Raw genomic sequence first — 26,477 nt, 5'->3', positions numbered from 1 at the left:
TGTGCTATCTCCAGAGGTTATTGCTGTTTCTTTTTTCTTTTTTAGAGCTTCATGCCAGATTTGGTCAGGGACCAGCTATGTCTGGCGGTGCAGCAGGGCACAAATGGCTGCAGGTCACTGGTTTGCCAGAGCACTCCCAGCCTGTGGAGCACAATCTCCCCCAACCGCAACGAGCAGGACTTTTCAACCGGACTGTGAAGGAATGGAGAAAACCTGACACTCTCATTGTGCTGCAACAAAGGAGTCAAACAAAGATATAGAGATGGTGTGAAAAGGGATTTAGGAAAAAAAAAAAGAAGCTAGTATTTGTAACACAGTGAGAGTCTAAGGCTTCACAGAGTTTGTTGCCCGTAAAAAAAACAAAACAAGAATTAAACATAAAAGAAGACAGTCTTCACCACCTGAAAATATACCCTGAAAGAGGCATGCACAGTTCAGACCACGAGGACACTGAAAAATAAATAAGAATTATGACAAACAAAATATGACAAAGCAAAAAGTAAACTGATTAATAGAAATCCATGAGTGTAATCCTGAAATAGACAACACATTAGTTTTCTTCCCAGGAGGACGGGGTCATCGCGACTACCTTGGAAATGGATTTTGGGAAAAACACAAAACACCAGCGCATGCGTCTCAAACCAAAAGCAAACCAACAGCGGCTGAAACCCAAACGCGGTGCGGGCGGGATTGATGCAAAGAAACGATGGATATACGAAGGATCAAGCAGTCAAAAAGACAGGACATGATCACAAATATATAAACACACACACGCTTACGTACAGTACACACACACACACACACACACACACACCATAACGCCACCAAGAAAAGGACACAACCGCCAGAATCCACGTCCAAACCAGAGGCAGGGAAGAATAGCAGCCCAAGACAAAACACCACTGGCAGACTGCTTGCTTTTGTCGCCCCCCTCCTCCTTCAGAGGAACACTCCACTAATCCCATCAAAACCCCCCAAATGCTGGACCCTTGGGACGTCCCCCTTCCCAAATTCAGAGCCCAGCTCCTGGCCTGGCCTGACCTGAGTTCCTGCACTGGTGCCCTCTGGCCTGTAGAGGAGCTACAGATGCTAAATGGTGATGGCTGATCGATGGTGAACGGACAGACACGTGGCAGAGGCCTCAGAGCCGTGTGGAAATGAGTGAGTGGAACATGGGACTCTCTCGCGGTCGGTATGGAGATGTCGGCAGAGAGGACAGAGAGGGAGAAAGGAGAGGGGTGAAAGTAGAGACAGAGGACGAGGAGGAGGAGGAGGAGAAGAGGAAAGAGAGGAGGAATAAACAAGGGAAGATGTTGCTTCTTCGTCTCCTTACCGTGTCTTTGGAGGACCTACGTCTCTTGATGCTGGAGGCCAGGGTGGTACTGATGGACCTAAAAGAGGCTTTCTTTTTGGGGTCGGGCTCTGCTCTACCACTTTTCCTATCCTAAAATAAATATATGTAGAAACATTATTCATGTTCTCTGGCTGGGGTGATAACTGTGGTTTCAGTCTCACCCATTCTCTCTTCTCACCACCACCACCACCACCACCCCAATAAATTACCTTATTTAATATTGTCTAAATAGTGGGAGGGTCCCCAGTGAGGAAGACTACAGCGTTTGGAAATGTAAAATGCGCAAAGAGGGAGAAAGAAAGGAATAAAGCCTGTTAGATGTGAGAGTGGAAGTAGTGTGCTCAGTGTAAAATGAGGGTTCTCGTCTACGTTTTATGCAACATTGTCACAGTGGGACCGCACAAGATGGCACAGTAGTCCTCTAGAAATGTGCTGACACATTCACTCGGCTCCTAGAAATGCATTGGAATGAGTGATGGCTAGTAAAGATGTCAGTGGGTGTGATACCTACTTTGCACTACTTTAACCATCTAAAATATTCTGCCTGTACGCTGAACACACAGTTGCAGCTTCTTCATCTGAACACAAAAGCAATCTTACATTAAAAATGGATAAACAGTATGCCAAATATGACTTTACAGAATATCTAGGGGTTAGTCTGTACTCGGGTCTGACGCAGGTCAGACCTGTGGAACATTTAGAAATGCAGTCCTGTCAAACAATAGAGTAAAAAAAGAAGCAGTTTTAACCATATCCTTACAAGATGGCGAGCCAATATGGTGCCCTCCCTCCCTCATACCATCAGAGTGCCCCACAGCTACTCTCAGCACAATAACTGGGTGTTTGCGTGGTCAAAAACAAAACAAAAAGAACAACTCATATTAAGGTATTCTTACATCCTGAGTCTCTAGAGAGGAAGAGGGCTGCATAGAGGGAGAAAAGAAAAATAAAATAAATTTCCATCCACTTGATCGTTATTACTTTAAAGAAGATCCTTATGCAAAAGCCGAGGGAACCAAAAAGAGCGGATATTTAAAAAAACACTAGCAAAGCAAACATCCACATCCAAAGCCAGGCAGGTATAAAAAGTCGAGAAGCTCGGTATCAGAGGCCACTAAGATGCATATCAAAGAGGGAAAACAACAGCGACAAAAGTCAGTTATTTAAGCCCATTGAAAGTCATTATACCATAAAGCGGTATAATGGAAATTCACCCCACACACAAGGGATTGGGATGGAGTATGAGATGGAGTGCATGAGAAAAAAAAGGTTTGAAAAGGACTGGTCACCAACTATAGCTGCAAAGAGATGTTCGTACGGAGTCAAAGTGCAAAAAAAGGAAAAGATTTGCGATTCTGTGTGCTTGATTTGATGATGATCTGAGCAGATGGAGGCTAAAAGATGATACTAAAAAAAGAAAGCACTCTAAGATGGATGCTGGTAAAGTATAAGTGGAGGATGGGCGAGTAGTTGCAGGGAGGGAGGCCCTTTGGGCGGGCGGGGCAGTGTGGTGTGAATTTCAACATGCCAAAAGGTTTTATGGATGGAGATAGGGATAAAGGGGGAAAACATAGAATAAGTAAACACAAAACAAATAGCATGACAAATAAATCCTGGCCAGCACTGGCCCCGCAGTACATCCTTTTTTCATCAGGTCACATGACTAGGCACTTTTAGGGCATGTTTGTGCCGCCCATCACCCCGCCAACCAGCACTTCTCTCAACCCCTTAATGGCATGATATCAGGTGGCGAGCAGGCGTATGCTGGCGTGGAGGATTGATGAGAGCTGGCAGAGAAGTGGTTGGTGCACAACATCACTCGGTTTGAGTGCAGGTAGTAATAAATAAAATGTTTTTCCTGTTGGAAGATGACATCTCATGTTAGTAAATGGAGAAAGTCAGCCTGTGTAACAAGTGCCTCTAACTGTAAGCCTCTTGGTTCAGGAGAAATCAGGCCCAAGTGATGTCAGTTCTCTTCTTTTAATCTTTACTTTCCACCATTTCTTACACGTCTGAGGCTGCGGGAGTGCAGTCGGGCCGCTCTGAGCCCTGAGGAGGTGCTGCGTGTGCACAGTCCCGGCCATGCACGGCATGCCGGACCATCAGATGAAGCGTGGCATGGGACTCGCACAGTGCGCAGCAGCCGCCTGTTTCTCGTCGGAAACAGAAGCGAGCTGCCACAGTGCATCATCATTGTACAACACCATCATCATCATCACAGCATAAGGGTTTCTGACACTTTGTTTTAACCCCAAACTGACACCAGTCTTGTTCAGGCAGTGCACTTCTGAGTAACTTCTGTTTTAAAAAGGGAAAGCCAAAAGCCAGACGTGTAGCCTCTCAGTGATGTAGCGGTCAACAAAATGTCAGCAACAGTGATCATCACACTCAGAAATCAGCAACATAAAGTTGAAATAGTGATATAAATCTGTATGATGTAAATGTATATAACACATTATAGTTAGTAGCATTAAGACCAAGTTACAAGACATGAATATATAAAAAAAATATAAAATACATGAAGCCTTCATACCAGTCTGACCAATATTATTGCCCAATATTAGCCAGCAGATATATTGGCATCAGCATCACTGTCAAAAATAAATCATAGTCGATAATAAAATGTAGAAGATGACTGAGTGGAAACTGTCTTTTTGAGGGGCAAGCTGTGAACACGAAACACATTATCATTATGCTTTAAGTTGATATGACAAAGTAGTTAGCAAACAGTTGCTTATTTACATGTACAGCAGATACAGAGCAACATTAGCATTGATTTGGAGTCGTGTTTCTGGCCACCTGGCGAATGTAAGTTCAATATTCACTCTTCTTTTAACTTTGTTTTTGGTCTCTACCACCTCCTGAGGGAAATGTCCCTAAAGAGCCAGATGCTCCACTATGTCCACAGATGACTGCTGTGGCTGAAAACGATGCTATGAGAGCGGTGAGAGCGAACCAAAACAGTAACGTTACATACTTTGTATAATGTAGATTATAAATTTAGATCATAAAGATTTAAATCAGCTTCAAATAGGCTGCTAAATTGTTTTATCGCAATATAAATAAATGAGATTAAGTAGGTCTACCCCCACTACATCTCTGTGGCTACAGCTCCTTAACAGCTGGAATATCTTAGGCAAGCAGTTCTAAAAATGCATGCACCTTTATTTCTTTGTAAAGCAATGTGGAAGCAACAGTTGGCGGTGTGGTAGCTAATGAACTTATATTTTCAGGGGTTTTGAACATTAATAGCATGTAGAGATAGTGTCAGCCTGCAGAGGACCAGGGATACTACATGAACAGATTTAGGTTAGTCAGAAGTGCACTTTCTCTCAGGTTACGTCTCCGTGTTTAACGTAATGTGGGTGCACAGTACTGCACAGCGCTTTGCATAATACACCAACCTGAGGCAGTATAAGCACATAATTACATGTAAACACACGGACAAGCAGTCAAAATGATGCCAACAATGGGACTCCAGGTTTCAGTGCTTGCTGCACTAAGGAAGGAGGAGGCCACATAAACTGTGATCTTAGATTTTTCATCCTGGTTAGTTTGTGTCCTGAATAAGCAAGTTGTCGTTTTTAATTTGCAGTCCTTGCATGAGACCCCATTACAGTGGTTATATTTAGGGCAGTGAAGGTTGTGTGTGTCTGTTTTTTTTTTAGCTCTAGGGCCCACAGTGACGGTCGATGAGCAAGATGAGCATGCGTGAGCCGTCTTTGTTCAGCGGTGCAGAGAAATCAACGTGATCATCGCTGACATGGATATAAAACGCGCTGGTCTACAGGCAGTTTAGTGTGTCCCGCTCCTTTCTCAGTGATGTACCCCCCCCCCCCTCCACCCTCCCCCGCCTGCATGCATTCGCCTGCTGTATGCGCCTAGAGGACGCACATCCATATGAGGACACTCACGACAGTTACATACAGTAGTCGGGTCGATGGCAGACACTCTCAGAAGGACATTGATTTGCTGGCAGGCACTTGTGATATCATACTGTACCTTCCTCCAGCCCTGCTGCCTCTATTCAGCAGGGCCAAACACTAAGCTTTGGCTCAAGGCTCACAGACACTCAGCAGACAGCCTGCGTGGGCCACATCACAGACTCACAGTGTGACTGGCCATTAAATGTGGAGCCCCTGCACCTCCAAACTATCCAATCAGGGAGTGAAACCATCCACCGAGAGTCAAGCAAGGGAGGGTGTGTGGGTGGAGGAGGGGTTGATTGCATTGAAGTGCAGGGACAAATCATGTTCTTCATCGGCTGAGTGGAGGACCTTATTGCTTGATTGTAGCTTAAAGGGTTGACTCACTCAAATTGCAAAAAAAAAAAAATGTACTCCTAGTGGTGTCTTGCCATGCAGATGTCTTTGTGCCAGAAAGGAAATTCCATTCACCTCCATTTTATTGGTTTGTCGGCAGAAGTTTCGGGTGGATATCTCAAAAGCCCAGCGCTTAAAACCAAAACTATATGCATGGCTAGATACCACTAGGGCAAGTAGAAAAGTATTTTTGAAATTTGGGTGAACTGACCCTTTAAATTGACGTCTGCCTCTGTTTTCGTTGCGTTGCATGAAGCCTCTGGCATGCAAGATGAGTCTGACTCATATTTGGTGTCTGCATTATGGACACTGCAGTGGATAAGGAGACGTACTGGGAGAGTCACTGCAGTGTGATTGAGCCAGGGCATTGATTTTAAGCTTTATGCTCTATTTGTATTGTTGCTGCCGGCTTCTGTTAGTATGACCGCCAGAGTGAAGGAAATCAATGATGACGCGTTCAAAGTGTATCAACCGCACAGTCATAACTGTTGTTATTGTTTTTATGATGTTCCTGGCAGGACATTTGCTTCTTTTTGTTGGCTTGCCATTTCCACATCATCTGACCTTATGAAGCATATAAGCGCCACAGCAGCAGCTTAGAAAATACTAGTTCATGCCATGGACGTGGAGGGTGAAGTTTTAATTCGGATCTCCATCATGTTAGAGGGTCACGAGGCTAATTATCTTATTGTTACTCTAACAGCGGGAGGCGACATGGGGGTGGAAATGGTTCTGCTAATTAGTTACATACTAATGAGGGGGTCCCGGCCACAGCTTGACTTCCAGAGGCCTCCTTACTCTCCTGCAGGCACACACAAGAGACACGAGTGCCATTGGCCTCTGGGAACTGCTAGGACCTACAGGGTGGCCACTGAGGATGCCTTACAGTACATGAGGGCATCAGAGATCACGGTTTCTCAAACAGTGATCTGGCAGACTGACCACCACTGATGTGCAAGATAAAAAGCTCCTAAAGAGGCTGAGAGACACAAATTGACCCCCGTTGATAGGGGGGGGGGGCTTTGTTGGCTCTCTTGCACCCCAGTCTCGGGCCCTTCCACCCTGCGTGTGAGCGGGCAGAGGGGATCAGTCCTACCTGCAGGTTCTTCCTCCAGACATTGACGGCCGCAAAGGCCAGCTGCATCTGCTTCCTGCGGGCGTCTTTATGGCGCTTATAGGCGATTTCGATGAAGATGAGGAAGATCCCCGCTGCTATGCCTCCAGCCACCAGCATGAAGACCCCTGTTTGGATGGGACAGATGGACAGAAACAGAGCAGAGGTAGAGATATGTGAGCTTCTGGTCCACAACCCCGCCGCTTACACTGAGCATGAACGCATGGTATGCCTGTCATGGTATGCTCAGTGGTCGCCCCTCCTTTTCCAACCAGCGCCTACTGACGATGGCGGCTCCAAACCACACAATATTAATAGAAGACCACAACCGCACAAAGCCACAGCACAAGATACTGTACGGCACACTTCCACAGAGCACCCACGCCGACACTAAAACAACGATTTTGTAAAGGTATTGGACAAAAAAGCGCTACAGTACCTTACCACTGCAGTTTTTGTCCAATCACTTTTAACGCTTTCTCTACGCGATAAGGACCATACCTGCCATGTTTTCAAAGGTGAGTGTGGCTGGGGCATTGCTCCTTGAGTCACACTCCTGGTATCTCACCCAGGTTTTATCTAGGTCTTCCATGAAGCCGTTCTCATGAGAACTGCAGGGGGTTGGGGGTGGTGGGAAGAGAGGTGACAAAGTTAATACACGCCGCAAGTGACGGAATACTCGAGCCGCTCACTCCCAGATAGCAACACAAATTAAACTGAGACAGCTGGACAGGTGACAAACAGACATAAACTTGACAGAGACAAACAGACAGAGAGGGTAGGAGAGGGGAGATACAGAGAGAGAAGATGTGACATAAGGCGATGTATTGGATGGCTGTAAAAGGTCAACACCTGACCAGGAAATCATATTGATAAGAAACAAAAAAAAAAAAAGTCATACGAGTAATGCAGCTTCGGCTGGGACAGACCTGAGAATGGCCAGGGACACATTCTGTTTCCAGGGGCTGTCCTTGCGCATGCCTATGCCAAAGCCCGAACGGAAAAACAGCTCTCCCGTGGTCACCAGGTCGCACTTCTGCGAGGCTTCAAACTCCAGCACCGCAGAGTCCCAGATGAAAGCATGCAGCTTGCTGTGGGGGAGGGGGAGGGAGGAGGAGGAGGAAGGAGGGAGGAGGAGGAGGAGGGGAAGGAGGGGGTTACGGTGCGACAGTACAATGATTTACATACACATTTACGGCTCCCACCCCTCTCTCTCTCTCTCGCACACCAGATCGTGTGTGTCATTCAGCGTTTACCAGCAATCTCTACCGCTGCTTATGGCCCAAATGAAATCCAATGCCAGATGGGTGAGGGCGCGTCCCCCATTGGATTCCCCCCATCTCAAAGATGTTCGCCTGGGTACAACCTGAAAAAGGGTGCTCTTCGACTCAATGTTAGCTTAACCTCACACTGGTGCCAGTGCTGTTGACACGTCCACGCTTGCTCCTGTCCCTGGACGTCTTGTCTTGGCTGGGCGATGGGCCTGGATCAGAGAGAACGCCGCAGTAAGTCCTGCCGCTTCCACCTGGTCCAGAGGTCCATGTCCCTCCCCCTGAGCTGACTGGACTAGCCCTGTCCTGTGTGCCTGATAGGTCGAACAGCCGGCCGACACGTACTCTGGTCGGCCCGGCCTGGCCGAGACTCACTTGTCACGCACTGCTTGGATAGCCTCGGCGGCACTCTCATAGTTGTGCTTCTCCATGTGGCGGTACATGGTGCTAAGCTCCACCTGCCGCCGGAAGTAGATGTCCACGGAGCTCTGCTTCACCGTGGCGTAGATGAACTTGTCCGATGGGTTTCTCAGCTGCATAAATAGACAGGGACAAGACACAAACAGTCGAGTAATGACCACCAATAACTTAGTAATAGCATGGTCCTAGTATCATCCTGTACACACCCTTGGGTCATTGATGCCGGTGATGCGCTCCTCAGGCCGGTCCAACACCAGAAAGGCAGCCAGGTTGGCAGTATAAGAAGCCACAATGATCATGGCAAAGCCGGCCCACACCATACCCAGGATTCTCGCTGAGAAGCTGCGCGGCGCACCTGTGTGGTGAGTTCAAGTTTTGACCTTTCATGTAGAGTAGTTGGCCAGGTATGTCTTTTTCTGCTAAGTAACAAACCCTAATGCTGCTGCTACTTCTGTTATTACTACAACTGATACAACAACTACTTCAACTACAAGTGATAATAATAAGAATCATTAACCCATATATTACAGTGAATTATAATAAACCCTTTACTCATGTATTTGAGATTACACAGAGTTTACAACACAACCTAGAACAAAAGAAATTACCCCAAAATATAGCCCACTAAAATGTCAGACATGAAAAGGAAAGACTGCAAGACAAATGAAACAAGCAAAGATAACAGGTATTAACTGTTAAAAGATGAGCTCCAGCAACGTCTTTCTTTACAAAATGTGATTTGAAAGGAATTAATTTGTCATCCTCAAAGAAAAACATGACAGTGAGGAGACACCTGGAGCCACACACGCCTTGGTTTTGGTCTTTATACAACTGCAAAAAACGACCACAGTACTCAACAGCATTACAGTGTTCTGGGAGAAAGGGAACATTTACTGGTGAATGAGTGAGGATTTCGAGATTTTCAGTTTTTTTACTCTTTGGCTCAATCTCACCTTCTCCTATTCCAGAGTTCAGCAACACTCCCCAGGAGAACCACATAGCAGATGATAAGGTGAGGGCATCTTCTTCTTCTTCTTCACTGTTTACTTTAAATCTTCCAAATGGGCTAGAGGGAAGAAATTGGGAGGGTTGCAGGAGATAAAATGAGAAATCGCAGAGAACCAGTAGAGGGGAAAAACCCTGGCGACCCCAGGCAGGGAGAGGAACTGAACATGAGCGAGCAAAGCAAGAGGGAGACAAACTCGGAAAGAAAAACAGACAAAGGCGGCGCCACAGGGGCGGAGCGGTGGGATGGTTGGAGCCAATCTTCACCTCTGTCTGCCTTGGTGTCCACACCGAGGGAAGATCTGCAGCGCGCAGGAGTGCATGTGCACACACACACACACACACACACACACACACAAACCCATTCTCTCATTCACTCGTGAGTACACATAAACACACACATGGGCACACACACGCAGGTCCCCCTTGTACCTGAACCGGTCTAGTAGGTAAAGCATCACCGCCACCACATGCACCGAAAGACCCACCAGCAACCACAGCGTACTTTGGAACGGCTGCATGAACGAGTCCAGTGTACTGCGAGGGATTTCCTGAAAACACACAATTGGTTATTGATTGATAATTAACCACTTTGATTACCTTGCATGTGCATATTATAGACTGACAAAGGAAAATACCAGTCTGTTTCCAAGTTTATCACCTCTATACAGTTTTAGATTACTATTACTTGTTCTGTTCCAGGCCAGGTGTCTGTTCATGTCTGCATGGGAATATTGAAAATCATAAAGCAGACTATAGGAGTCATAATACAACTGATTGAATAATTAGGTTTATGAATGGCGCATCTGGTCTCATTGGGTTAATTGGTTATATAAATAGGAACCAGTCTTTGTCTGGTCAGGTTTGACCGCTAAGGCCGCTTGTTGCTGCAGTAGTCACTTGTGGTTCTGTATATGTATGTTACTGTTTGTTCATTATTGGAAATATTTTTGAGTTTAATGGATACTAAGAAGTTTAACAGGACAAATGAATGGACTGTTCAACTGGAAAGTTTGTCTCGGACTATGATTCATCAGACACGGTCATCAGCGTGTCAGTTCGGTCATCTGTAGTGCAGCACCTCAGTGGCTTAAAGCGTTGGCTTGGCCTCTTGTACACAGACTCCTGAAATCTGCTCGTGTTCAATCACAGTGAACTTCAAAGTGGCACAAATGTTTTTTATTTATCAAAGAAAGATTGTCGTGGCAAGTGCTGGTTGAAAAGTCAGATTTCTAGAATGCAGTAGCATTACAAAGGACACTTACCTTTTTAACGAGGATGGTTAGGCCTTGGTATTTAAAGGGTTTGGAGAACTCGATGTACTGGGCTCGTTCGTTGTTTATAGTCAGCGGGGCTACAATCATGTCAGCCAGGCCCCCCAGGAGCTCTCCCATCATGCCATTCCACTCTTTCTTGTTACTGTTGTTCACCTGGTGTCCCAAAAGGAAGGTGTTAACATGAGAATCAGCTATCCAACCTGCTGTCGTCTAGACCACAGAATTTTTCCAGGCTTTAAGGATTTGGGTTGAGCCTAGTGGGGATATAAGTTCCAGGCATGCTCCACATTTTTGGAACTGGCTCTATGTGAAAAGAGAGCTTGCTATTTTCAGTAGTTTCTAAGACCATGCACTGAAGAACACCAAAAGTGCAGAATATCGTGCTCATGCTTTGCCTACAGGAGAGGCTTTTTTTTTGATGAATGTGTCCACAGAGAAAATCTGTTCAACCCATGCAGGTTTTCAGCTGATCATGTCCTGTTTCTCCCCCTTTCCTTTCTTGTCTTACTTCTGTAAATGTTGGTTCTGTGTTACACAAGGCAAGGTAAAACATAACTAATTCTACTATGGCGGTGGCATGTACAAAGACAAACCCTTTCCCAGGGGGCTGATGAATATGAATGAGCCCTGCCAAGACAAGACATTCTTTGGTATGTGAATGATGCTGTATGTATGTGTTTTCCCATTTTCATATATCACAGAATAGATAAGGCAGTGACACAGTAAAAATATATATATTTTTTTGCCCTGGTAGATTTCAAGTTGGTTTTATGTGGAACATTATAGTCCTTTCATATTACAACTAGTAATACTCACTCACCTAACCCTTTTGTGTAGACATTCAAAGACTGACACCAGGTCAGTGACAATGGGCAAATTCATCTGCTGGACATTTGATATCTGTGGGTCTCTGCTCAATGATTATATATTTATTACTTATTACTTTTGAATAGTTAGTGAGATCACTACTGTTAGTGGAGTAAAATAAAATGATTAGAAAGATTAAAGTTATGTAAAGTATTGAATGTGAGATATATTGCGTGCAACCTGTGCCTCATGCAAAAATGTGACAAACATGGCTGTTAAATGTAAAAACTAACCCGCTCCTGGGTTCCGAATTTCCCATCAGCCACCAGGTGCACCTCATAGGTAAAGTTCATGGTCATAGCCAACTTGATCAGGAGATCAATACAGAAGCCATAACAACACTGGGGTACAATTGGGCGTCCTGTAACAAAACCAGCAACAGTTGCAAGTTACAATCACTCTTGAGGAAACACGTTAGATTTTTTTTTTTTCTGTTAATCCAAAGGCGGCGCACGTAGACTGAACAAAATGCGTGACACAGTGCACTGCAGACGACCACACACAGTCACGCTGTTTGCCAGAAACACAGCATACAGACCAAGCATGTCCCAGCATCCCAACCACCTCTCATTCTGAATGGCACACTCAGCTACATGCATACATATATAGATACCTACTGCATATATATGTATGCATCTCCAGTGGGTGTTTGGCGGGTGCAGTAAAAGCACAGTGATAATATAAACGTCCCTGATGTGTTACCTGGGATGGTCTCATTGGGCCCAGTGCAGATAACCTTTTTAATTAAGACTCCATTTAATGTCATTTCCTCCTTGCATGTTCCATCCGGCTGAGTGGGTTTCACATACACAAATGGCTCCTGGTGTATCGTCACTATCTACAACAGACGGGACAGAAAGCTGTTTATCACGTAGTCAGAGCTGGATCCATTTTGATCCCGGGGGACTTCAGTGCGGCACAGGGAAAAGAGTAAAAAAAAAATACACAAATACACAAATACCCATGTACAAACTCCCAGATATGCATGGACACACAAAGGCAAACAGATGAATGTAAAAATAACTGACAAGGATACAGATGAGAGCTTCTTTGCGGGCCTATGACAAATTTGAAGAGATAAAAGTCATAGCAAATATATCACTGCTGCCTTTATGGACATAGATTACTTCACTCCCCTCTGAGACACACAAACGTCCAACACGAGTGTATCATCTCAGGTCCGCACTCTATCTGTGTAGACAAGAACGTCACATTGCGGCAGCAAAGTGAAGGCGCCCTACCTTTAATCGAGTGGACATCTGGAAGCCCTGTGGTTTCTCAGTCTCTCCTCCGGGCCAGATGATCTTCCGCTGATTGTTCATTACCACCTGCAGGGATATGCCACACACATATACAGTATTATAGGTGAGTGCTGACAGAAGGCGTGCTGCTGATGAGGCTCCAACACTGTGGGTGAGCATCACTAATGAGTCAGCTTTATATAACCACAGCTCAGCGGTTCTTTTATTTACTTCTTCGACCTCTGACTTATGTATCATACCTGAGGGTCTCAGGAAGGTGTTATTATCACACCTATCACCGGGGAACGGAAGTGCTGATCCTCGCAGTCCTTACTGTTTGTTGTGTTCGCATGGCTGGCTCGTTTAAACAACCACCATTAACCACAAATTGATATCATTTGACAAAATAATATTAGCACGAGGTCAACTGAAAAGCTTTTGACTGGCTCAGCCACTCCATGCTCAAATCAAAATATGTTATATTATGCAGACCAGTTTTCAAAGTATACATTTTAAATTTTTTTAAAACAACAGCTCAAAGAAAATGAGTCTTGCATGGCTTGAAATTACATGAGATAGTAGTAGTCCAATGCAGTGAATGTTTTTCTTTTTTGTCAAGTCATGTCATGGTGGTATGGTTAAGCAGGATCATTTCCATGTCCTTCCACTGATGGAGAGTTGAATTCACGTGCAATGTTCTCACTGCAACGGTAGCAAGACTATCCATAATGTGGTTGCTTCTTGCGTTCCCTCATTCCTGTGTCACAACAGACACTAAAATTCCGATTGTCGGCATCTTGGTTTTCATACCGTCTTGAAATAAATAGAAACCAGTGGCTGCCTGAAAGGTAGGAAATCCATTGGAAATATTGTGCTTTGTAAAATGGACAGCAATGACATTCTTTAAAGATGTTTGCTTTGTATCCCTATTTTATACCTAGGGCTCCTGAAGGACATGGTTAGGTTTCATTTTCAGACACATGCAGCTCCTGCTTGCTATCTAGAGTTGAATGCAACAGTGGACACATTTATAATCCTCCTGCAATGCATAGAGAAATGCGTGGTTCATGGCAAACCATGATTCAACCAGGGTTACATGGTACAGTAATCTATCCTAGCAAAATTAATTGGTAAATTCTAAAGTTTATAGTGCTTAAAGAGTAACTAAACACCCCCTGAAAATCTTGCTTTTGCTGACCTCCAGTAGTTTAATTTCTCATCAGACATGCAGGCTACGGAGCCAGGTGTTAGTTACGCTTTAATGAGCCACTTTCTCTGTTGTAAATTTTATATGTGCTCTATGCTCCAATTCATTATAGCAATAAAAACAACAGTAAATATTTGATATAACCCCTCAAACGACAGACTGCTGCAGCATCGTGTTAGCTTTGTTTTGCACAGATTGAGGATTGTGGAGTTGCCCTACATTGACTGCATTGCTACTATAGAGAACTGGAGCTGCATGTCCTGTATGGATTGAAAAAAATTGATGACAATGTACAGGGCAGTGAGTGAGTATTAAATAGGGAATGGACTTGAAAAATTATTTTCTTAAATTCCTATAAATTGGCTTCGCAGTTGTGTCAAATAGGCCAGAGTCGCCTGTGTCTGTCAGTTCACCTGTGTTCCATTGTATATGCCGACTTGAATGAGTCGACTCTTCTGGTAGTTGAGTATACTGTAGTGGGCATACTTCCTGTCTCCGTCGTCATTGAACTCCACACGTCCCGTGAGGCCCTCTGGGTATTTAGATGACATCAGCACCCTGTGGGAAGCAAATGAAAATGATTATTTTTGCGTGAATGAGTACTCGTGTGTTCATGCATGGACATCGTGTGTCATCTATTAAGAGTGTAACAGTGCATTTTATTGTGCATTGTTCGGTATGAGACTCTCAATTCAGCGCATGTGGTAAAATGACTGATTCAACACATTTTGTTGAAAATATGACGAACATGGCAGGGCCGCTGTTTTTGTCACCACATCTGTTTGGAAGCCGTGCATTCATTTTTTTTGTTACACTGCTGAGAAACCACTGTAACTGGGTCAGATGAAAACTCACTTGCTTCATTCGGAAGTGACAAATATAGAGTACATCCTGGAAAACCTGATAAACCAATTTAAGGCATCTGGCTAAATTAAGTCAGAGTTTAAGTTTAAGTGATCTATTTCTTCTCTTCTACAATATTTTCCTGGTTTCATAACTAGAAAATACTAAATGTTAAAGAAATGTATTGGTCTTGAAGCTGGAAATGTCCTGGAAAAACATGTCTGAAGAAATGTTGGTATTATCACGCCTTCATCATCTTTATCAGTAAAAAAAATAGACCTGAAGCAATGCGTCACGTCTGTGTTCAGGCTTACCGTTTAAAAAGTGGCCCTGTTTTCCAGATGTTGGTGTTGCCCACACATCCTCTCGGGGGTTCTGTGATATTCTCCTTCTCAAAGAGCTCCTGGATGGACTGCGCCACCACAGCCACTGCATCATTGATATGGGCTGACTCATTCTTTCCGTTGATGAGCTGGAGGCCGATCAGACCTGAGACCACGCCGACAACAAAATAATAATCACTGACCTGAGCCGACTAAAGCCTCTCAGGATCCTTTTGCAAAGCACAAAGTGAGAAATAAAAAAAACTTATAGGGCCTCCAGTTTAGACATCCTGAACAAAGGTCAGACATCAGCTGCATGATCCATCCTCTTTGCCCGTTCATCTCAGAAAACATCCACATCTTGTCATTTATGAGACGAGGCAACAGAATAAATGGATCATTTTTCTGATGTTGTCACCGATGACCTTTTCACAGCATGTCTAAACAGTCCCTTGAAGTTGGATTCTTTTCTATTTCAGCCCTACCAGTTAGGGTTTTAAAACCAGCACAGGCAAAAAGCATTATTTGTGTTAGGAACAAACAAAAATACCATCAGACCTAAATTTAAACCAAGCAACAATCCAACTTCAGCTAAGTTTTCTGATGCAACCAGGTCCATCAGTCTTGCAAGGCTCCTGGAAGAAGCTGCAGTGGAGGTGGAGGAGACTGGACATGGACATGGACAGGACAACAAACTCTCTGCGAGGGGGGTTGGTTGTGTTAGAGTGCCCGGGAGGGAAAGACGCTCGACGTTTGTGACCACAAAGTGATAAAATATCGTGAGAGACTTGAGTGAAAAATCCAGGAATAGGGACAAAGAAGGCTGTTGTAGCTTACCATTCTATCAGTTACCTGTTGCAAATCTCTCCCTTTATAACTCATTAGAAACCAGGGTATTAATATGGCAGAACAGCACAATGAATTTACCTTTGGATAATCCAGGACATACACATTTAAACCAAAAAACGGAGTGTACTGTAGATACACAGCACATTTAAACCTTTAAACACATAATGCTTAAACGTTTAAATGTTGAAAACACACAACAAGCAGTCATACGGTTAATCATGTAATGCATCCACCGTTAAACGGTTAATCCCTCTAATCCTGTACGTGTTATGATTGGCCTCTAAGCAAAGCCGGGGGGGGGGGGGGGGTTAACTCATGTATTCCCGCTGATCTCTGCTGGATGAACGTACCGTCTGGCGCCTCGCTCAGGGCTTTACCCGACATCTCCCGCTCGCCCACCAGCCACACGTAGCCCGAGCCCGTCATGTTGAGGAAGCGGGCAGCCTTGTACACTGCAGCAGCATCTTCCTCACTGGGATTTGCCATGTTGAGAGAAGACAAAAGATTGTTTGTTTGTTTTGTTTCAGAGCGTGCTGAGTGAAAGTGTAAGGAAGGGATTTTGTGTTCATTTTTAGGAGTGATTGATTAATTCTCCGTTGCTTGGGATTGGTACGTGTCCAAAGAATTGCAGCAAATTACTTCTTAATCTGTCTTAATTGTTTTGTATCTACACATTTATTGGATAACTGATACTCTTGAGGCAGACAGGAAATGAGGGGAGATAGCTGACTAATCGATTCAATGAATCTGCAACTATTTTGTAATATTTTATAATCAATTAGTTGTCAAGTCATTTTTCAAGCAAAAATACTAAAAAAAGCCTTGGTTCCAACTTTGTGTTATGCTAGAAACAGAATTAAAATAAAATAAATAAAGTGTGGGGGAGACATCAACTTCACTATTTTGTGACATTTTATAGATTAAACAATTCATTGAGAAAATAATCAGCAGATTAATTGTTCATGAAAATAATCGGCAGTTGCAGCTCTTGTTTAAGCATCACCTTTACAACCAAAATGATCTTGTTTGCTATCTTGGATCAGGGGAGTGGGGCGTTTTAAAGCAGGTGCGAGGTACATCACCTCTTGGGTGAAATTCACGTGTAATTCGGGAGACACAAATCTCACCTGGCGGACAGGATGATGACTCGGGCCTCCAGCTCTTTCGCCTCCAGCAGCAGGGCAGTTAAGTTAGTCTCCTGGCTGAACTGGAGGACTTTCTCTGCCTGTGATCGGGGCATAAGAAAGGTCAAGCCAGCTACTTTTCCCTACCTTAGACACCATGCTGCCTCTTCACCTGTTTGCTTCGAGCTTGGTCGATTTTGTTTGAAAACGGGAGACAGAGATAAAAAGGAAAGCGATCCAGGGGAACCGGCTGAACTAAAAAAAAAAAAAAAAAAGCTTGAAGGGAAAAAAAACTTTTGCATTTGTTCGCATGCAAACTGAGGGTTATCAAGGCTCCAAAGAAGGACGTGCATGTGTTAGGTAGGGGGAAGAAGAAGGTCAATGCAACCAGTAACTAAAAACGGGTGAAGGGGGGTGAGGGGGACGTCTTCCCCCAACAAAAAAATTGCTGAAAACTGGGGAGGTGCTACAGAACAGGAGGAAGTAGCATCTGGGAAACGGTTTTGTCCCACACTACCGGTTCTCCACACAGGAATGGACTTGCAAACTCTTTTTGTGTGTGAGTGTGTGTGTTCTGAGTACATGCATTCCTTTATTGAAGGAGAAAATGAAAATGATAAAAGCGGGTCGCTGTTCACTGATTTCTTTTTTTTTTTCTGTCATGACCGGAAATTATAGATTTTTCATAACAAAATCATTCTTCATTTAAATCATAGGGAAATGTCTCAAAGTAAAAATTAAAGAAAAACACGTGCTACCAAGAGAGGGACATTTCTGGGTCGGCTGGTGACTGGTTTGGGCTGGTTTCTAGTTGCTACGTTTGGAAAGTTGGTGGGCGGCGTGCATTGACCATGCAAATATACCTTAGGTCCTCGCTTGTTGTCATAGGACAGTTGGTCGAGGTTTTCATAGTTCCTTTTTTTATTCTGATGAGTAATGTGCACAGAGAAAATATGCAGACACAGAAAAATATTATAAACAGTTGAAAATGGAGGGCAGTAAAGCATTCCAACAAATCTCCACTTTTCTGCTTCAAATTGGGACCTTTAACAGTGGGGCTTGCAAAGAACATCAGAGATGACTGCTTTGTAATGATGCTGAAAGCATGTTTACTTGTTCAAGATATCGGATAGTAGTATGGATCAGGGAAATTTATTCATTGCATTCAATGCATAAATTATCAGTGATGCCGATTCAGCTGCATTGATTATTTGCTATAATTGGATCCAAACGCTCCAGCAATAATTGAAACAAAATGCTCTGACATGGAAAAAACATATACTGGAGAACTGACATTACACAACTGGAAACTTTACAAACATGGCCAACAGATTTTCAACTCCAGACACCATCAAGTCCAAAGTGTGATCACGTTGTGTGGCTTCCTAAAAGAAAATATGAAGAGATCATGACAACTTTTGTAAATGTAAACTAGTGTAAAACTGTACTAGGAAGCGGCTCATCTATCCAGCCTTCTGTTGAGGTGGTGCTCTGTCACCTCAACAGATGGATCGCCAGCTCTAAAGAGCCAACTTCAGTGGCTGCAGCTAGTCCTGTCCTTACTGTTACTAACTAGCGTGACCAGACACTTGGAACAATGCGTCAAAACCTAGAAACCATCATGACATCTACTGAAAAAGTTACTTGTATGGATTTCACGGTAATACACATTTTTCTACAACGGTTCAATCGTGATTTTCAAAATCGTATCGAATCAAATCGAAAAGGGAAAAACCCCGCAAAGCTTAATCACAAACACAAGCCAATGATTCACACTGGAGGCTCAGCTGCAAACAATTCAAAGGAATTGTGAATGTTTGTGGGACAGCTCCAGAAAAATGTTCCATCCTAAGAAAAACATTTTGCTTTCTCTTTGTGAAGTTTAAAGCAACATTATGTAACTATTTTACCTTCAAATAACAGCTTCAGCATCATTTAGATGGTACACGGACTTGTAATAGGGCGATTGGCGCCTCTTTCATTCCCACTCAGCGCCCTGTTCCTGCACTATGTAACTTCGTTGAGCGGGTAGGATCTCCCACGAGAAATGTGAAACGCTTTACGGCACTACATCACACATGGGTACGTCACACAAGATAGAGTTACCTCGCAAGAGGCTGGACAAGAGGAAATCTGGGACTGGCTTCTAGTCGTCTGCAGGACAGGCGCCGAGCTGGCCTGTAATATCAGCTGGCTTGCTAGATGTGTGGCTGTGTTAGCAACATTTCCGACTCACTAGTTTTTGATCATAAGCCAAGTCATCCCACCATATCCAAATCCTTCAGCTTGACAACAAATGCATGTGTACAGCTGTCCATGAGGGTGAACTGCACTCTGAAAGCTGTAGGGGCACCAGGGTGCATTGAAATACCAATTCTTGCATAATGTTGCTTTAATTGGTGGTGGCATTGGTGGTGATGTCTGATGGTACAAAACAGTAAAGTACTTTAACTTTTTGTATACTATCTGCTAGAACAATATAGTATGAAGATGATATAATCCATACCGCACATGAGTTTTGTCACAGCACAACATACTGACTCTCAGTAGTTGCTGAGCAGGTTAAACTTAATTCGGACACCATTTTTGATTCCAGTCCGCTTCAGTGTTTCGTAAGAGGAGACACTTGGGAGTCCCGCCTGAGACAGGGAGCCATTTTGCAGGAAAACACATCATCTTTCTGCTTCACCGGGCTTCCTTCACAGCTGCCTGGCTTCACAGCTCACACCTCAGTGCACTCGGGGTCTTCTTTCTCTCCCGTCACAAAGCTGACGGTGACCAAGCATCAGTGCAACACTCGAGCTGGCACGCAAATTCTCAAGCAAAGCCGTCCAGAAACTCGTCCATTCACAACTGAAAGACTCTGCAAGCTGACGCCATTGTGACCTTTGCGTTAGCCATGTTAGTCTGAGTAACTGCCATTTTAAATGTTGAGAGCTAATTGTTGAATCCTGAATCATGATCACGACCAAACTGAGGGATTGCAGAATGCCAAAAAATGTTCTTGTGTAATGAAAACACGAGAACAAATTGTCAGTGGGGTTATAGATAATTCCACTTATTCCATTTCCTTATTTGGTTCAGGAAACCGTCTAAAATTCTGTGATTTTTCTTAAAAGAAGGAGGAACAATGTCATATGACAAAACATATTTGTTTTGCAATTGGAAACAAGTGAAATATCCCTAAAGATCATTTCTCCCTTTTTTTTGTTGAGAAAGCTAAAATATTCAGACAAATTGTTTGATAATCACACTCAAGTTTAGTAAAAACATAGCGCTTTAACAGCTATGTAATTACCAATTAACTGCCATTCAGAGTTGTAGCATAAAATGAAAGATTGAATGTATCTTCAGCCTGTAGAAATCCTCTCCATGAGTACCATCCAGCAGCTTTGTGGACAAAAAGAAAACTGTCTTTGTCCTTTTTTCCCCCCCGAGAGATTTTCTGAGCGGTCTATTTTTGTATCCTCAGCCAGGCATTAATATTTCATGTTGTGTTGGTCACATTTGCACTCTGACTAAGTCCACTGTGTCCAGAGCCTCTTTGCTGGTGGTGGCAGTGATGATCCCCCCGTGTGACGGTGCGACCTCGCTAACGACTCCCCATGAAGCTAAAAATAACATGTAAATTGAGTTTATGCAGCACAACAGGGTGATTAGTGAGCAGGACATCTCTCTTTTAATTAGAGCGTAACGTGACAAAGCTGCAATCTGCCACATCCAAACTAACATCCTTTTACGTCACTTAAAACAGTCAAAGCTGTCACCGCATTTACGGTTAAGGTGTTTAGCTGACATCATCATCCAAACAAACTTACAAAAAACAAAAACAAAAAAAGAGCTTTCATTGTCCTGCTGATGTCGTGACATTAATGGACGTCAGAGCTGAGCCGAAAATCAGCTGAGTAGCTGCGCAGCCTTTTAGCCACCAGGGGGAAGCCAAACAAATAAAAAAAATGTAACTTATTTTGCTTATTTTGGCTCATTTTCTTTTCATCGTTTCAGCATTTAAAGGTATGCATCCTGATTTTGTTTTAGTGCCAAACAGCAAACCTCCAAATGTCCCCACAGCTGACTAAACTTTGGGTACTTTAACAAAATTACAGAGAGCATCTTATTATGTTTTATAATGCAGTTTTTATATGTAACCCAGCCATGTGTTGGTCCGTCTCTCCAGACTTCCCTACCCTCTCAGCCTCATGCTCATTGGTTCTTGTTAAAGATGCAAAGATGTAAAAACAGATATACAGATCACGTTTTGTTAATAAGCTCAGTAATTTCCTAAAAAAGCTGGACACTGTAGTCTTTAGAAAACGTTACTCAACCCAAATAAACTGCAGTGTGTGTGATCATGGTAATGGAGGAACATGTGGGTGCAACAGGGCGGCTCCCTGAAGTGCTTTTAATAGTTTTTGGACAACAATGGAGCTCTATGGCAAAGAGGAATAAGACATCAGTACTTTGATAGGATCAATTCATTGTTTCCTTTGGAAAAAAAAAATCTAATATCACCAGCCTTATCCTTTGAGTTTTACCAGGTTTTCAGTGTAATTATTGCTGCACACATTTGGAGAGATTCTGGCCCTGCAGTCATGATTAAATATATGCCTAATTAAAGCCTCATAGTAGAGAGAGTTGCAACAGCTTCTCTGAGTGTTATGGGACTGAATGGGACGCACAGATGGGTTCATTTTGAGATCCAAACTCAGATTATGCGAAGATAAAAGGAACTTCCTGGGTTCTTATCAAAGGCTTTCAATACACACATATCTCTTCTCCAGCGCAGGGTGTGAGTCACATCTCCATGATTTGACATTCTCATCGCTTTAAACTGCTTGGATGTGGTTGCACAATCCCAAGTGGTTCACCCAAATGTTTGAAATGTTACCCTATCGGCGGCTATTAATCAATACTGATCCCCGTCACTTAATTTAAGCAGCTTTCACTTTCACTGTAGCTGCCTTTAGTGAATTACCTCGGGTATGTGTCATATTCAGCGTCTCTGCAGCTTCTGATTTAATTAAATCTCTGAATCGGGACTCATTTCACTCTGCCACACAATTACAGCAGAGAGCCCCAGAGAGGGACAAGCATCACAGCGTATGAAGAAAGAAAAAATATATATATATCCCAAGGTAATTTCATCTTATTAAATGGATGAAATACATGGCAGTTGTTTTTTCCGCTCTCTCCCTCGCTCTGTTCCTAAAGGGCACACATCATCGCAGTCTCAAGTCTGTTTTGGCTCAAAGAAGATCAGCATTTCACTGACCCACATACACAGCTCAGAGCTACACTTAAAATGGATGCATCAGCGGTATCTGAAAAGGCAAAAACATCCCCCGTATCATGTGAACATGACCTGGCAGGGTGCAATAAACACAAGGCCTCCTGTGTAATAATGAAGCCGGCGAGAGGAAAGGAACACCTGACTTCCACCATGGCCCCAATAAAAACACCTCAACACTTCAGTCTGTGATGGTTTGCAAAGCCCCACGTTAAAGTCCACTATTTGGCTCCCATTGTGGATAGACACAGGATAATTTGGACTATGGCGAAAAGCAACGTGAAGATGAGCAAATAAACATACAAACTTTCGTCAGATTAGACCACATTAGACGCTGTTGATGTCTCTAGGAATGTTAGCCAGTGTTTACACAATGGTGAGAAAGAGATGTGGCCACACAACAGAAAGGAAAACAGTTACATACACAGAAGACCTTTTGAGGTTTAAAAACCCTTACACACTCGCGCGCTCACAACCACACACTCTGGAGGGAGGGGGCCTGGGAGCCGGAGCGTCTCACCTTTGTTTCTCTCTCCTCCAGGAGGGTCTCGAGTCTCTTTTGAGCAGCCCGCCCCTCGTGGTCGTCGCTCACTATCAAGATGATGTGGTTCCAGTTGAACTCGCGCATCAGGTCGAACCACACGTGGGCCTGGTGGGAATAGGGAGGGACGGTCCGCAGGAAGGACAGGTGGATGCTCTGAGGGGCACGGAGCAGATAATGGAGATGAACAGTTTGCCATAACAACTTAATTTTCAATGAATGACTCATTGCTCATAACGTGGAAATAAGTGGGCAGAAATCTGCCACAAGGGCAGACTTTTAAAGGTTACTTTAGAAGTCATTACACTAAGTAAAAAAAAAAAACTTTTCTAAATTTGTACGATATGGCCTGTTCCGATGACGGGAACTCTTAATGCTACAACATACAGAGATATTTCAGACAACAGAGTGCCTCCACCTTTGTGGAAAAAGTTTGGGAAAAGGCCCACTCACACACTGTTTCGACATGACAATGCCCCCGTGCACAAAGCCAGGCCCATAAAGGAAAGGAAAGGCCCTGCTCCACAGAAAAGTGACAGCATAAGTCATTTCAGCAGATGCTCCATACATTCATGTGCAAAGCCCTCTGGGGGTTGTAGTAATTATGACTCAGTAGAGCAAAAGACGAAGTTGGGTGACGCCACAAAGTCCCTAACTGAAGCAAGTAGTTTTTGTACCTAAGCCTGAACAAACTTTAACCATAGTGTTGTCACGTCACAAAACAGATTTGTGTTTCCAACAATGATTGGTAATGGTTCTGCAAGGCTCTGACAAATGATGTTGTCCAGCATCAGATCAGAAAATGTCTCTATGTGTCGTATATAAGTATTTTGTTCTTTCATTTGATGCACTTGTAAACCCTGACCCCAACCCTGTCCAGCCAGGCCTCATTGCGCAACATCAGTGGCCGACCTCACTAATGACCAAATGGAAGTCCTCCCAGAAGAGTGGAGGCTGTTACAGCAGCAGATTAATGCAAATTATTTTGGAATGACACGCTCAACAACGACACATGGGTGTCCACATACTTTTGGTAATTTCCTTCAGCTCGCAAGATCAGATGAGATGTCATTTAAATAGACTTTAAACTGAGTCATTAAAGGCCTTGGCTATTTATTTACTCTATACTATTGCTTTAAAGTGTCATTTTAGTGGCTTGTGCTTCATAAAAAACATTACTCAGGTCAGAGGCATTATTAATGATGTTCTTTCAGTTTTCAGCTGGAAACCCATTTAATCACAGCTCCTCTAATGGACAGTGATGGGACGTTTAATCTAGGAAGCTTTTGAAGCCGCCCCAGGGGAGCTCCTTACTCCCTCGCTCTCGGCTCACTCTCTTCCTCTTTTCCCCCCTCTCTCCATCTCTCTTTACACCGCTCTCATCCATCACTCACCTTGTCCGAGTAGATGGACATGCGGGTGGTGAGTCCCACCACGGGGATGCGGTAGAAGCCCGCAGTGTAGGAGACGGGCGTCGGAGTGAGGTGGTCATTGGACTGGGGAGGGTGACTCACCAGGATAGCATAGACCTGCAGAGACGCAGAAGACACAACACTTTGTCATTCTGACACCGGCATTAAGACAAAACGGAAACGCCACTAGTCGAACTCTGATAAAGAATTAAAGGTATCCAATATGGACGTGCTGCAGGTTTTCTTTCTTTCTTTTATTGTTTTACATTTCTTGCAGACATTACACCACAAACATATGATCACATTTAAAGACTCACCACACACAACATGTACAAAAACACACATATGGGAAGGTGCAAAATGTTCACTAAACCTGAATCACATTGCCAGCATCGAGCGACTGTGACAAAAAGACTAAAAACATATGACTCTCGTCTCCCTACGTATTGTTTTGTTGCCAGCTGTAACAACAGCAGGAAACCATGCACACAAGACTTGGTTAGGTTTGTTAACATCAAAAAAACATTTGCCACGCACACTTACAGCGATGACTGCATGATGTTTACAGAATAAAAATTTAATTTACGCATAAGAAAAACAGATTTCATCAGTTAACGCTGAAACCAGGGTCGGGTTAATGTGTTAGTGAGCCTCAGTAGGCAAAAATTGTTTGTTTGGTTGGAAGTTGAATAAAAGAATATACACTATGGAAGACAATGTATATGTAGGAGTCAGTTTAATTATTTACACTTAATCAAATGATCACAAACTGATTCAATCTAGGGCATTTGGGGTCCCTGAGCATCTGGAGCAGCACCGGGGGAGTTGCCCGCCTTGCCTGGTCTGTAAATCCAGCTTTGGCTGAAACATCTGTTGTTCTACCTCAAGATGAAATAGAATTGTGTGCACTTTAAATGCAACATTCATCTTTCAGTGGACTGCCTCTCTAAAATGTTGTATAACAGGTTAAAAATAACATGTTTGAACCGCGTACGTCTCCATAAATTGTAATCAGGGACAAAACTCATCTATGACAAAGAGCTAGAAGAGCAAATCTTTTTCCTTTGTTCAAAATGTCTTCCCTGTGTGGGCTGGCAGACTAATATTAATTTGTGGCTGTTTGGTTTAGTCTTGTCCCCACATTGAGCAGCTACTCTGGAAGAAAAATAAAAAAAATTTGCGAGCTCAGCCTTGAGAAATGCCTCGGAGATGTGCTGGAAGAGGGAATGAAGTTGGCGTGGCTGTGCAGGCATGGCTTATTGGGTATGAGCAGTCCGTATGGTTGGGTCAAAAAATGAGGTCTATCTTCCAAGGACTGCTCCCAGGCATCTACTCCTCCATCTGCCACGCACTTCCCTTCTCAGTAACTGTTATCGCTTACAAGCCAACCTCACTCATCTGATTAAACCTCCCATAGACCTTCTGTCTAAATTAGGTGTGATCCTGTCTAATTTACAAGAGAGTGTGTGTGTGTGTGTGTGTGTGTGTGTGTGTAGAGAGAGCTGGACCATTGTTGGTGTAATCTGTGCAGCCTGCTGATGGGTGGATTGCATGCTTATGCTTTGGGTGAACATGTGACAGGAGACTGGGTGCGACAGTATTATTCTACAAGCCTGTATCAATTAGAGTCATTACGCTAAGCAGAGGAGCAAGGACATGAAAGCAGCACTGAAGCAGTGTGTGTGTGTGTGTTTTTTTTTGTTGCATGAAGCCCAATTATGTGTGTGGGAGAAATAAGAGCGAGAGGGACTTCACGCCTCAACATGCTGTGACATAACGTTGGTGCTTTTTGAAAAGCCATGTCGCGCATCACATGAGAGGCTGGTCGGTGCATTTCAGCGTTTTAACATCTCTCAACAGCGGCGCATACACACCACACTTATTACTCATGACATATGTTTTGCTTGCTAGATCTGCAGCACATATGGGGGTATAGCTGAGAGATGTGGTCTTCCCTGGAAAAACTGCATTGAAGTACTTTTTAAACAGGAATCTCGTGCTATTCCGACAGACAGCTGCA

At 43.7% G+C, this 26,477-nt stretch overlaps 1 protein-coding gene across 3 annotated transcripts in view; it reads right to left on the bottom strand.

Moving 5' to 3' along the window:
- grin1a (glutamate receptor, ionotropic, N-methyl D-aspartate 1a) overlaps positions 1–26,477 on the bottom strand; it is a 29,483-nt gene that overhangs the window by 2,028 nt on the left and 978 nt on the right. The window contains exons 2-20 of one of the 3 annotated variants that reach the window (XM_070924340.1): positions 24,440–24,574; positions 23,025–23,201; positions 18,081–18,143; positions 17,221–17,318; positions 16,444–16,565; positions 15,236–15,410; positions 14,492–14,636; positions 12,872–12,958; positions 12,333–12,468; positions 11,864–11,991; positions 10,752–10,916; positions 9,919–10,037; positions 9,435–9,547; positions 8,688–8,836; positions 8,437–8,594; positions 7,720–7,881; positions 7,292–7,401; positions 6,773–6,918; positions 1,334–1,444 (exon numbers count right to left, since the gene is read on the bottom strand). In XM_070924340.1, coding sequence (XP_070780441.1) covers positions 1,334–1,444; positions 6,773–6,918; positions 7,292–7,401; positions 7,720–7,881; positions 8,437–8,594; positions 8,688–8,836; positions 9,435–9,547; positions 9,919–10,037; positions 10,752–10,916; positions 11,864–11,991; positions 12,333–12,468; positions 12,872–12,958; positions 14,492–14,636; positions 15,236–15,410; positions 16,444–16,565; positions 17,221–17,318; positions 18,081–18,143; positions 23,025–23,201; positions 24,440–24,574 — 2,499 coding nt within the window. The remainder of the gene's footprint in view (positions 1–1,333; positions 1,445–6,772; positions 6,919–7,291; positions 7,402–7,719; positions 7,882–8,436; positions 8,595–8,687; positions 8,837–9,434; positions 9,548–9,918; positions 10,038–10,751; positions 10,917–11,863; positions 11,992–12,332; positions 12,469–12,871; positions 12,959–14,491; positions 14,637–15,235; positions 15,411–16,443; positions 16,566–17,220; positions 17,319–18,080; positions 18,144–23,024; positions 23,202–24,439; positions 24,575–26,477) is intronic. The other 2 variants (XM_070924341.1, XM_070924342.1) reach the window with 2 other exon arrangements.

The sequence above is a fragment of the Enoplosus armatus genome, chromosome 18 (assembly GCF_043641665.1).
Source record: "Enoplosus armatus isolate fEnoArm2 chromosome 18, fEnoArm2.hap1, whole genome shotgun sequence".
NCBI classification, from domain to species: domain Eukaryota; kingdom Metazoa; phylum Chordata; class Actinopteri; order Centrarchiformes; family Enoplosidae; genus Enoplosus; species Enoplosus armatus.
Note: the sequence above shows the minus strand (reverse complement) of the source record. Positions and strands in the feature narration are given on the sequence as shown.